The 14255-nt window shown below is 38.1% G+C and overlaps 1 protein-coding gene across 2 annotated transcripts; it reads right to left on the minus strand.

Annotated features, from left to right (window-relative positions):
• Window positions 1–1974: 1974 nt before the first annotated feature.
• On the minus strand, window positions 1975–12784 carry LOC139461820 (26S proteasome non-ATPase regulatory subunit 14). 2 transcript variants are annotated; one of them, XM_071243309.1, is made up of 11 exons: window positions 12738–12784; window positions 10156–10226; window positions 9110–9184; window positions 8513–8632; window positions 8204–8274; window positions 7235–7385; window positions 6315–6422; window positions 5557–5631; window positions 4383–4508; window positions 3977–4039; window positions 1975–2391 (listed from the first exon to the last, which is right to left on the minus strand). In XM_071243309.1, exons 2-11 carry the CDS (start codon window positions 10201–10203, stop codon window positions 2293–2295), a joined length of 936 nt encoding a protein of 311 aa, XP_071099410.1. In that variant the 5' UTR covers window positions 10204–10226; window positions 12738–12784; the 3' UTR covers window positions 1975–2292. The 2 variants fall into 2 exon arrangements, with proteins under 2 accessions (XP_071099410.1, XP_071099404.1); XM_071243303.1 differs by lacking the exon at window positions 12738–12784 and adding an exon at window positions 12626–12659.
• Window positions 12785–14255: the final 1471 nt, after the last annotated feature.

Raw genomic sequence — 14255 nt, forward strand, 5'->3', positions numbered from 1 at the left:
AATTATGGGCAATTATTTATCTGGAAAAATATGTCCGTCGTACATAAACATTTCAGGCTGTCAGCATAAACCACGATATTTATATTTCCAGTTTTTTTTCAATAAAATAATATTCTAATAATAGCCCCCTATTTTGAGAGCGCCCTGAGCGCTTATTATGTCGTATACGGTACGGTACAGTGACATGAAATCTCTCTTCTCTTGAGTTAATACAGTAAAATACTGACTGGTAGAACTCAGTGTGAGGCTGCCAATATGTCTCAGTCTGTGATTTGCAGACTTAGCAACAGGTTTCTGCAGACACATAATATTTTTGATCGGCCCAGCAAAGGGAACCCAAGGTCAACAACACAGAAACAAGGCCCAAACAGCCAATGAAATCACAGTTCACTTGCACCGGCCACCAGAGTTACTTACCAGATTAGAAATTGTCCGCATCTTGCACTATTGTAAAGACCCTGTACCACCGTCAACACATTGGCATCTGGCTAGAATGTGTCAATGTTATTTGGTGAGTGGAAACTGGGGGAATCACCAATGGTCTCACATGAGACCAGATTCACCATGTTCACTCTCTGCTTTCTGGAAAGGCATGGATGTGTCTGGAGGCATTTTAAGGAACCCAGTGCTAACGCCAACATAAAAGATTTTGTTGTTGGTCTGTAATGATATGGGGCAAGATCACCATGACTGCCAGAATGCCACTCCATATTGTCCATAGAAGGGTCACCGGACATTACCATGCCTCATGTTGGTCCATGTTTTGTCTTTCAGGATGATAGCGCTTGACGTGAAATATTGTCACCTCTTACAACAAGTAATAGTATGGGGAATCAAAACAACATTTGTCTCCCACTCCAACCTAATCACCTTGAAAACAATTCAGTCAATATTTGTTGCTGGGTATTTCAAGTGAAATCATAATTCTATCCAACCGTCTTCATTTGTAATTGGGTGAGTGAGTATAGTTTTACGCAGCTTTTAGCAATATTCCAACAATATCATGGCGGGGAACACCAGAAATGGGCTTCACACATTGTACCCATGTCAGGAATCGAACCCGGGTCTTCGGCATGACGAGCTAATGCTTTAAAAGGCAAGTTCACACGGAAATGAACCATTTTTTCTTGTTCTTTTTCCACATTAAAAGTGTTAACATAGAAGTGCCATAGACAAAAATATAAAAACATATTTAATTAACATATTTTTTGCACTAAAACGATTTATATTTTTCACATTTACCAAGTGTTCTATTTCCATAACAAAAACACCATGGCTTATGCCCCTTGCAATATGACGTCATTGGTGCCAATTGATAAACATTATGACGTCATCATGCTTTGTTAGAGCCGCTTCACGTGGTGTAGGTACAGTTTTGTGATTCTAGCATCTCAGATGCCAGCCAGAATTGTGTTATGCTGAGTCACCCTGCGCCCGAGTGTGTCGTAGACCATGTTGTTTTACCGCAAACTGGTCCTTGATATCTTTTGCGTTGAGAATAGACAGGGACCCAGTTGAATTGGCACCAATTACGTCATAATCTAAGGGGGATAACTCAGGCCTATTTCGCTCGTAAAACGAAGGCCTCATAACGGCATATCACTTTCACACTATTGTGAGCTTCCTACTTTCACTATGAAAAAAATGAGTGTATATTTTCAAACACAGATACTAACTAATTCTAAAATTGCGTTTTGTTTAGAAAAAGAAAGAAAGTGATTTTTGCGTGTACACTTCCCCTTTAACCACTAGGCTACCCAACCGCCCCTTTGTAATTGGGAATATCGATAAATCTTTTCATCTACTTATCTCCAGGAGTTGTGACTTTCCCTGAGGGTAGACTCATCGCAAAATCAACTGCCAATAGGATATTGAACATGTTACAATGACACCTAGGTTCACACACTGTTTCTCATAACCAGCTTTGCTTAAATGTAAAAGAACAAACACTTGATGTTTCATTGACATAATTTTTATACAAATGAAATGAGCTTAAGCAATACAATGGAAGGTGACAAGAGCACATAAAGTAGTATATACAAGGAGATTAGCACTTATGTGCATCTATTTCTTTCCCAATCCAGACAACTCAAATGTCCATGCCACAAGCAATATTCCATCTTTTACAATAAACTGGGCTGGGTTTCCTTTTCGTCTTGACATCATACCAGAGGAACAGCAGTTCACCCATCAAGTGTAAAGATGAGCTTGCTGTATTAATATTTCACAAAACATTAATTTTGTGTTTTTTCCGTGACTGGAATTGGTCACTCCACATGATGGTATTAGTGTCTATTTGAATACAACTGTATGTAACATGGAGCCGAGACACTGCACAATGTTCTTGGTCATCAGGACATCTACATGCTCTTCTAAATGACGCTTGGGATCCTGCCAACAAGACAGACATTGTTAGAAATTGTCATTTTGTCAAAGGTTAAAAAATATGATGACTTACCAGTATCCAAATGCACTTTCAGTCTGATGACCTTACTTTGGGACAACACATATCAAACATGGCTATCTACATTTGTTGTCTAACAACATCACATCCTGTTTGTTTCAAAACACACGCCTAATGTAAAATGGAAAAGTTCTATGCCTCTAGTGAGTGAGTGAGTATGGTTTTGCGTCGCTTTTAGCAATATTCCAGCAATATCACGACGGGGGACACCAGAAATGGGCTTCACACATAGTACCCATGTCAGGAATCGAACCCGGGTCTTCGGTGTGACGAGCGAACGCTTTAACCACTAGGCTACCCAACCGCCCTCTATGCCTCTCGCCGCAGCTTAATGAGAAAGTTATTGACACTTTATAATGTCGCTTCCTGTTTTAAAATGCATTAACAACTGCATGTTTGTATTGAAAAAATACCTATTACTAGTATGAGAAGCTAGTCTTATGGAAACTGCCTGTGACATCCCAAAATATTCATTGTGACCTTGATCTTTGATAAACCTTGACTTCCATTCAAGTTCCCCTGGTCCTCACAAATTTGAGAGAACAAATCATCTGACTGTTACAGTAAGTCCAACTTGATGAGACAATTACAACTAATCTGTCTGTTTGTATACAAGAGCTAACAGTTTCAGGCAAGTCTAACTTGTTTCCGTGGAAACAGGAAAAAATAAAATTGTATAAAATTCCTAAATAGCAAAAGGCACTACTACCATGACTACTTCAGCACCTGATTAATACATGTACAAGTTGCATAAAAAAAAATTGAATAGTTTTTTTAGTTCTGTTCCAGAAATGACACCTACCCGTTTTAGCGGAGTCTAACTTGTTTCCAAGGAAATAGGTAAAACTAAATTTTAGAAAATCCTAAATAGCAAAAGGGACAAAATCCACCACTGGTAAATACATGTATCAAGTTTGGATGAAAAATCTTTCACAGTTTTCAAGTTATGCTTCGGAAATGAAGTATGGATGGACAGACAGATGATTACTATATGTCCTGCATTATATGTCGGGGGCATAAAAAAGAGCACAAAGATGCGAGGAACCATTTCACTTGTTCCCGGGCCATTTTTTGGAGAAGACCATTGAAAACATTCCAGTCCCTAAACTCAGATAAACATCGTTCCCTTGATCATAGGGCTTGTAGGGGAAGGAAGCCTGGTCGTCCTGCGATGGTGGCCACATTAAATTGTGTGGAAACCTCTAACATTCTGCTGAGGTGTATACTTGCAGCATAATACCACAAGAAAATACAACTGAAAGATGCTCAGCATGACCACTTAAATGGATATCTTTCATATTCCTATGAATAATATTTGCTGCACTCGTGAAAAAGTATGACTTCAACCTATGCATAATACCAAGGGAGGTAATCTGTAGAAAAACATGATATCGATATTACCACAGATGTATTAACTATATCTTTACAATAACCAAATGTTATTAATAAAGAAAAGAACTGGTAGTTGAACTGGTTGGCAGGGACTCTAATGAAGTGTAATTGAAAATTCACCTGTTTTCCAACATTTTTTATAGCAAGCTGTTCTGGTGTCATACTTTCTTCTTCCTCTAAAGCCTGAAATGAAAACAATGAACTCAATGAAATCTTACAATTGTAAAACCACTCTTGGTGAGAATTTACAGAAATATTGCTCCTCAGATAGAGCTATCAATACTGCAGACACTTCAAAAACTTTTCGAATCAGCTATTGGTTAATGGGTACCATGAATCAATGTGGTACAATGCAGCAGAAAACAATATCCAGATTTTCACAGTGGCTTGTAATAACAGAGTCTGGACCCTACAAACTAGAGATTGACAAAATGTGCAACAATCTACATTGTCAGGGGAAGACAGCATACAATCCACCAGGTCTACATTGTGACCACCTGATCCTCAGCAAATATAGTAATCTAACCTTAGAGTAGTTCTTGGCCAGATCCAGCATCTCCTTGACAGTCTTCTCATTGAGGCTACAGTGAGTGTTGTAGTCCTGCAGCATGAGGCCGTCCACCCAGCTCTTCTTGTGCAGGTTCAGCAGCATCTGCAGCCACACACAAACACAGGCTCCAGTGAAACAAGATGTACTAAATTACAAGCATCCATCATGTGGTCATGGTCATCAAGTAATACTGACACGTATTTCAGCAGAAACAGGTTCTCGAGAGAATTGGCACAAAATCAGTGTTCATTTCATAGGGTGACATCACATCTTTCTAAAAAATGACACAAGCATGTTCACCCACATGTGGCAATTGGGCTCAAACATGGAAGAAATATATACATCAACATGAATAACTTTATGACATTAAAATTTGTCATTGTGCTTCTTTTGCCAGTCTTTGGAAGTGAGCAGTTTGCATGCATGAGACTCTCATTACACTGCATGAAATATCAGTCAGGAACTTTGTTGCAGTATCTGACATGTAAAACAGGCTGTCTGATGGACTCATTTACTGACAATGTTATGACTGGCTTAACCAATATGGGCAAAGATATCTTTCTGTATGTCAGAAAAATCAGAAACAGTGGTAGTGTCAAACATCAAAGACGATATTGAGTTTTGACTGACACAAACGTTGCAAACGTTGACGAATCTTGCGATGGGACATTCGAAGGCACACTCTATGATTCATGACTTTGATGATCAGCAAACCAAATAGTAAGGGAAAAAGCAAGCTAATTACAGCCTTGATGGGTACCGGTAAAACATTGTCCTGGACCGACCGCTCTTTCCAAATCAAATTCGATAACAGGATAATTTGTAAATATTTCTGAACAAGCACCCTTACAAGCCATGCTGAGAGTAAGGATCACCAAGTAGTTTGTGGCTACCCTTTTGAAATGACCTCACTTTTTTTTTTTCAAAGACATATCACAAAGGTAATTCACAGTATCTGGATACAACTCTGACAATTGGCAACTAATTTCTGGTATTACTCAAGCATGCATCATGTATCTTACATGATTACATTGTGTTCAACTGATTTGTTACATATGTATTGAAATCAGGCCTTCACAAAGTAGTTCTGAATATAAATAGAGCACAATGGATACATAGCACGAACGGTGCAGTAGATAAAACTACATACCTTTTGTTCTAGTTCATTCTTGCGGTAGTTGATGGCAATGGAATAGTAGTGTCTATTGAGTCCATGGATCAGAGCCTAAGAGAAACAATCTTCCTATTACATCATACACAAATTCAAACAGGAAACAAAAATACAACATTATTTTGGTGTGTTTCTATTGAGCAGAGCAACCACAGGAACAAACTAATCATTCAGCTGTGTGCTGTCAAGCCAGTCCTGGCTACAACTAGGGCACCAATATCTCACTTTGCCTGAAGTCATTCCCACAAAGGGTTTCTAAAAACAAATACTATTCATATATTCATTCATGAATCAGGAAAGTTTATACAAACAATGACAACTTAAATGTGATACCCTCATATCCTCTAAAAAACAAATTTGTTTCCTTGTCTAATCAGGCATAAATAAATACAGTAAACTACGTTTATAATGAACTATGGTTGTAACGAAATAAAATTAGTGGTCTTTTTGAGTTCATCATAACTGTAGTTAACTGTATAACTGGCCCTTATGAATTTTCACAAGTTGTTAGGTTGTCCATTTTCAAAGCCCAGTTCCCGTTCTGATAACGTGATGATTCCGCAGACAATTTGATATTGCTGTGAGTTAGAATACTGACTGTATGGTGAATATCATGAAAATGGCATACCACTTGTAAATGACTAAAAAACATAAGAACCAATCCAGTACAAGTCAAATACTACAGGCAGGTTTGACACTCCTAGCCAACTGTCTCACAGCACCCAGTACTCTTGTACCTGTATTGAAGGCTTGTTGAGATGGCCGAGATTGGATGTAGTCTGACGAGGTTCCTGACCCAGAACCATCATGTTTGGGTTGATGAGACGGAAAGCATCAATGACAACCTGTTAGAAAACATCATTATTTTAGAATTTTAATTTCCAAAGAAGGGAAGGTCAAGAAGTGTGTATTATCATTTAAATGCACAGCAAAATAGCAATCAAGCAACTTATATCATACAAATAGATCAGCTTCCATGGTCACTGGTGCATAAAGTCTGGTTGGTAACCTGACAGAATTTTGCACAAGAAGCATAGAAAGTCCCTGGGATCACAAGGATTTGTGTACAATGAGAGAGGTGGGTTTGATGCTGCTTTGAACAGTATTCCAGTTATATCACGGCGTGTCAGGTTACTGTGGCAGGAAAGCCAGAAGTGATGCCAATTTGGTGAAACCCACGAGCATGTGTATGGTTCTGACAAACCTAGAAACATGATCGGGGGGAAATGGGATTAGAACCCACAATCATAGGTTTCTGGGGTGCCCAAGGGACACAACTCTGCACAACGAATTGATGACAGGGCCACCTGTGCCTCCTGGCACAATGAACTAATAATGCAAGACAACATTAAAATACTAGTTGGTAAACCATCCGACAAAATCATGACCTGTTGCCTTGATATTCAAGACAAAGGAATAAGCGTCGGATCTATTGTGTCGTCCAATCAAAGCAATTCAGTTGATTTACTGGATTCAAAACAGGTAGCTGTTCACATTGAGGTCATGTTCTTGGCCTTTGCAAATGCTGACATACTGGATCTTAATAAATGACAAGTTATGGAATTTGACGTCACCTCATCATGTGTTTAAAATCTGCAAAGGTTCAAAGAAAACAAAGAATCAACAGTTTGCATGGTAGCAGACTGAACCCACTGACCTTGCCCTTCACACTCTGTATGGGGTCTACAACAACTGCAACAGCTCTCTCGGACAGAGCCTCAAAACTCTGTTGTGTGTTGATGTCGACACCTGACAACCAACAGCCGAAGCCAGGATGGGAGTGATACCATCCAACCACCATCTCAGGTCTGTCAAATACAAAGACAAAATACTCACTGACATTACATTCCAGTCTGAAACCAAAGTGTCAGTGAGCTTTCAAATGCTCTCCCAAATCATGGTAGAATATGTTTATTCAGCAATATTCCAGATATATGACGGCAGTCTTTAAATAATCGAGTCTGGACAAGTCAATCCAGAGATTGATATCATGAGCATCGATCCATGCAATTGGTATACGATGACAAGTACCAACCAAGTCAACAAGCCTGACCACCCGATCCCGATAGTCGCCTCTTACGACAAGCATAGTCACCTTTACGGCAAGCATGGGTTGCTGAAGACCTATTCTACCGTTGATCTTCACGGATCTGGTAGAATATGAAGAGGTTCATTTATATCATAAGAAAACACATACAATGTTATGAATGTGACATCACCCTGGAACATAAGGACATAATTAAGCAATAGATGATACTCTGCTTTAGGTTAAACTCTATTTCCCCATTTTCCAGAGCATAGTGCACATTTATTTCCAAAACTTATGGCCGAGTAGAGGGAGTGTGCATAATACATGCCAACAATGACTTTTGATGTTTTTCCCCAATGCAAAGACATTACCTTGTGTATGTAACATTGGAAATACAATGTCAACAAATCTGTATTGAAGTATTGAATTAAATCCTGCTATTACACTAGTTCATTGTGTATCTACTTTCATTCCATATTATTTACATTAATTTCCGCAAAATCGTGTGAACTGATGAGCAGATCGCACCAAATCATTGTTAGTTACAGCAACCAGGAAACGTCTTCAAAAAGCTTTTTGCATTATGCCCAAACTCACCTCCCTGTCTGTTTCAACATATCCAACATCTTGGCCTGGAACACTGGATCTACTGCCTCAACACTCACACCCTGAGGTTAAGAAAGACAAACTTTAGTCCTTATCAATTTAAGTCTTATCAATTAGTAGCATCCATTACAATGAATACAGTCACCTAAACTTAATGTATCATCAGAATGAATATTGTATTTGCATGGACTTATTGAAACACAAGCTCAAAGCAATTGGTGACTCATTTCTAACCATGCTAATAAACAGGCCCTTTTTATTGATGATTGCCCACAACCTGAAGGACTTGTTGATACTCACTGTTCCTGACTGTGGCATGGCAAACACATCGATGACCCTGACAGTGTAGTCATCCACAAACTCCCCCAACATGAGACCCATAACCTCCATTGGTACACCAGCTCGTCCATGCTTCAGCATCTGAATGGAGATATAAGATATGGAATTGTAATTAACAATTTTATTTGATGCATGGACAAGATAGAACTATTCACTGTTTATTAATCACAGATGATGTTTTCTTTTCTGCAAAATCATATCTATCTTAAACATGTTGAAGGCACCACTTCAGCCCTTAATTAATACATGTACCAGTTCTTCTCCGGAAACGACACCTACCTCTGTCTCAACCAAGTCTAAATACAAATACAAAATCAACTTCAAGTTGAGTTCACCAAAAAATATTTTTGAAAGCTATTTGAAGCGAAAGAACACGTGATGACCAAGTAACAAAAATGGCGCTTTGCAAAGTGCTGAATAATGCCATAGATAAGTTAAACACAACAAATTCACAAGGACTTCATAGCCTTCTAACAATGCAGATTATTACACTGAGAATTATGTAAATATTTTCCTGAATGATTAACATTCTCGTTGTAGAAAGATATGCCGTCTTACCTTAAGCAGTGCCAAAGATGATATGTAGACTTGTTCAGCCGTGTCTACAACAGGGGCATCTGAAGGGGTGGCACCCTATGAAAGAAACAACATTCACTTTGTTCTTCAATTCATGGGTACAATCATCATGAGTATCCTAGATGCAGGGTCAGAACTTAAATCAAATGCTTCACCATGTTTACTAGCCCTGGTAAAGATAAAATGACCCTTGTAATGATAAAACAATGGGAAAATTTGGAAATTTGTACAAGCCCAAAGGAATTTGTACTAGCCCTGGGCCTAATGGGCATCTGTTAATTCCTTACCCTGTAGGTGTGGATACTACTACCAGTGTTGTAAACTAAGATAGCTATCATTTTAGCAGAAAACATCAAAGACTCAATGATTCCTATTAATTTTGAAAACATGTTACAAAGTCAGTCTTAATCCTTAAGAATAAACACTTGATTAGAGTTTGAAAACATCCTGACATAACTCAATAAGTCTGAAGCTACCCAGCAGTACACTGTGTAGTAGTGCTTGACACTGTCACTAGTGTCAGTGTTGGTCCAGGGAAGCTGACAGCAAATTCAGATTTTGAATACTGTTGAGACTATATGGCATGCGTGGGGTAGGAGTTCACTTGGTCTCACCAATTTGCCTTCCAGAATAAAGGGGTCTACAGAAATGGTTATCAAACTTTAGGACATGAGTACAATTATCATCATTATCATGTTTATATTACAAAATATGACAAAATGATAAACATAATCATTTTAGTGATGCATGTACTGAATGTTTACAAAACAAAATCATCTAGAGAGACAGGTTTCCTGATCTGATGTCACACAAGTATTGTGCACTGTGACTAAACATGCTATTATTGCTGGGGTTGGGACAACTTCAAAGCTACCACTCATGAGGAAGATCAAAATAATAAATGCTAATATGATCTCAGGGCAGTGGGGATTTCTGATAACCTGATGGTAAACATGGTAAAAGTCCCTGTGAACACAGAAAACATTTAGCCCAGACAACAATGATCAAAAGGTCCTCTTTATACTTACTTGACCAAGCCCCGGCATACCACCACCCAGTCTTAATAAGCGATCCATTATTCTAGAGCTACTGGTTAAGCCTGAAACACACAAAAGAAAAACATAAAAATAATATGCACAATACATTGATCAACGTATGCAGCGTTTGACACAAGTGCCTGCTTGTAGGCCTGTGGCAGGTAGACACCATGTTGGGCCAGTAGTTTTAAATGTCTATGGGTCCTTGTGACCTGCAGTAAATCTATGTATTAATCTATTTGTCACAATTGCTGCAGTTGTATAAATGTTACAATCTGAAAGACATTTAACTTGTTTAAATGATAAAAGTTTCAGAGCTTATTGTAACCTTAGAATTTCATTGCACAATTTTAATGTAAATGTATGTCGCAGGTCCAAAGATGGTGATACTGTGAACTCTTTTTGTACAAACTGTTCATCCGGAGAAGTAGCATCTTCCCGAGGCAAGTGAGTTAACTGACTATAAAAGTCCAGTTTCCACCCTTGCCGAACTAGGCTGGTAATATGGAGTTACATTTTGGCTGGACTAACAAGTCTATGCATAGTCCAATCAAAATCGCGCACCGAAATCGAAATCCGGTTCGTAGAGTGTCATGCAGATTTCGGTCGACTGCAGGATTTGCAAAGCATGTGCACCACTAACTCGTTGTCAACAGATATTTTCTAAATCTTTTCATGTTTTTAATCAAGGTGCTCACATGATTTGATGCACTTCGCGATGTAAGACTTGTTTTATCACAATACAGATCTTGATCATCGATCATATAGTCTTGACTGGGCGCCACCGTTTTGTTTGAAACAAATGCAAGTGATAAGAGAGAGTGAATCTGATTGGTCAATAGGAGAGGCATAGAAAGGACATAACTCGTAATAGCCACTGGTGGCGCTACGATAGAGCCGAGGAATTCCAGCCTAGTTCGGCAAGGGTGGAAACTGGACTTTCAAAGTCAGTTAACTCTCTTGCCTTGGGAAGATGGAGAAGTAGAGGATGAATACCATGTCTTCATTATATGTGAAACGTATTCCAATTTAAGGTATAAATTTCTCTCCATGTTGCAAGGTATTTTGAAGGCCGTCAGTTAATGAAAAATCTGCTAAACTCTGAAAATCCTGATATGATCCATGCTGTTTCTGTATCTTAAAACATGAATGTGTAACTTGATTTAAAATCTAATCATGCATATCACTTGACAAATGTTAATATCCAATCTGCATTGTACTATGGGCCTTGATGCCTTGTAACATACTGAATAAACTATCTGTCTGTTTTATAAATGAGGGGTATGGTTCCTGATGGCAGACTGGAAATTTTGTTTTCTTAAAAAAACTAAATGTTTGTGTTTCTATCAAACCAAGCTAACCTCATGCCTGTGACTATTAACAGTGTTATAAAATAAAAAAATAATCAGTTACTCCCTCTATCGTGTGTACTGTAAGCACGGTAGGTATGTGTTACTGCTATAAACTAAATAATAGTCAAGGATAATTATTATTCACATTAATTCATTTGAATCATCAACACAATCAAGATGGCAGATAATCCCCAAAGTGAAAAATATTTGTGTTTTAGGACGGTTAGATAATGTAACAAAGCCTCTGAAAAAGATTTCTTGTAAACTTGTTAAACATGGTAGGTGATATTTCTTTCTTTGCCATTGGTGCTGCAAATGCACAAAAGTGCAAGATGTGTGGAAAGTATTCAAACAAAATATCATAATTTGTTTATGATGTTCCATCTGTCAAGAGATAAAGGAAATTTATGCAGTGCTACTTACATAATTTACTTTTACTACTATCTGTATCATGAACATACAAAGTCGTTATAATTTTTATCAATGTTTTTTACAATGTGCTGTGAGAAGATTTATCCTGATTATCATATTTAATATACATATATTATCAAGAATCAGTTCATTATCCTATGATTAATCATGTTCACACGGCACTTCTTGAACATACTCAACCAAATACACTGTTGTTTCCAATTGTGATAATAATGTAATAAGCCATATATTGTGTGTCTCTGCATGCTCAGAGTCAATGGGTGAGCTGGGTCAAATGATGCTCCGAAAATGTTGCAGAGTCTTTTTTTGTATAAAAAAAAATTCAGTGCGTGGAAACCATACATTCCTCATATAGACTATGTACTTAACTAATAACTAACAGGACACACAGCAGTCGCTAGTAACAACACCTATCCTCAAAAAAACCCTTTTAGTCGTATTTGCTGATTATCGTGATTATACACCGATATGATCATTACCCCGAATTGGTGAAAAGTTTCCAGTTATGTGCACTACTTTATGTTCAAATGTATAACTGTAACGAAGGAGGTGTTTTCTCATGTTCAGAAGCAAATTTAGCTTCAGATTAAGCATGGGAATAACGTGAGCGAAAACGGAAGGAATCAGCGAAAAGTAAAATATTGGCCACTTCAGGGGGAGAAACTGTTAATATTCACCCGATTTTTTAAATACCATACAAAATGAATGAATGTGACCAGTAGAGGTGAATATCAACTGCGTTTGTACCAGATGCAAGTCTAATTATCAACAAACATCAACAACACTTACAGTAAATGACAATGCAAGTTGTTACAGGAACTCCTATGCATTATGGGTATAAGGGAGCGATCATTGAATAAAACTGACTGGGCGCCTGTCTAAACAAGTCCTTTACGACGCATTACTTGTTCCGCCTATTGAGAGTGGAACTAGTTTATGCTTTACCGTGCCCACATTCTGTGCAATGGTCACTCCCTCATTAACGCAATTTCGTCGCCTGAGAACCATTATGTCAAACTCCACTTTTACAAGTTTTGAGTAAATAATATTTTAAGATATGCATCTTTTTTAAATAAATCAAACAAATACAAATAAATTTAAAGCAAACGTGATTATCCATCTTCTCATTACAGATAAATGTTATTTTTTATGTATCAAAGAAGTAAGGACATTTGCTTTCAGATCCATACCGTTCTATCTCTATTAGTAAATCGAAGGGGCGTATTCTCATTATTCTGGATCACAGTTTTCACCCAAAGGAGAAATCGCACACTTCAGACAGCTTATTCTAATGAAGTCATCAACTTTTATTCAGTATTTCAGCTGACAGTTCACAAAGCTCACTTCTAATGTTCACATTCTACAGTTCATAAATGATAATCGAATGGTTCTATCTCCAAATCATTGGAACTATGTGGTCCTATCTCCATGTAACATATTGATCTGTTTTAAGAATGTGATTGGACATGGACGTAGAACATTCAGGTTCGATGCCACTTATGAGTTTTTGGACACACGCGTCTTGAAAAACTACTTTCCAGCAACTGGAGCTTCATGAAATTTACAACAATGTTAAAAAAACACCCATTTGGAAAGAAAATGCAAAAAACATCATTTTTGGTCAAATGTGGACATAGGACCATCTGGTTCTCAGCCGACGATTTGTGATTAACAAATTGAAAATGATATGAACTAGTTGAAACCGAGCGGGTGTGTATTGAAAACTGAGGTTAGCCATGCAGGCATAGCTCGGGCATTACCCACCCGATTCTTTTATTTCAAACGATTTCAGGTCACGTACAGTACTTTTAACATTGTTAAAAAGCGCTTATCTTCAAGTGATGTTTGCACAAGACGGTGTAAAAACTTCTGACCAGTGTAATAACTGCTGACCAGTATAATAAATGCTGACCAGTGTAATAACTGCTGACCGGTGTAATAACTGCTGACCTCTGTAATAACTGCTGACCAGTGTAATAACTGCTGACCGGTGTAATAACTGCTGACTAGTGTAATAATTGCTGACCGGTGTAATAAGCGCTGACCAGTGTAATAACTGCTGGACGTTGTAATAACTGCTGACCAGTGTAATAACTGCTGACCTCTGTAATAACTGCTGACCAGTGTAATAACTGCTGACCAGTGTAAGAACTGCTGACCGGTGTAATAACTGCTGACCAGTGTACTAACTGCTGACCGGTGACTGCTGACCAGTGTAATAACTGCTGACCGGTGTAATAACTGCTGACAAGTGTAATAACTGCTGAACAGTGTAATCAGCGCTGACCAGTGTAATAACTGCTGACC

The sequence above is a fragment of the Haliotis cracherodii genome, unplaced genomic scaffold, assembly GCF_022045235.1.
Source record: "Haliotis cracherodii isolate W230 unplaced genomic scaffold, xgHalCrac1.p SCAF_1, whole genome shotgun sequence".
NCBI classification, from domain to species: Eukaryota; Metazoa; Mollusca; class Gastropoda; order Lepetellida; family Haliotidae; genus Haliotis; species Haliotis cracherodii.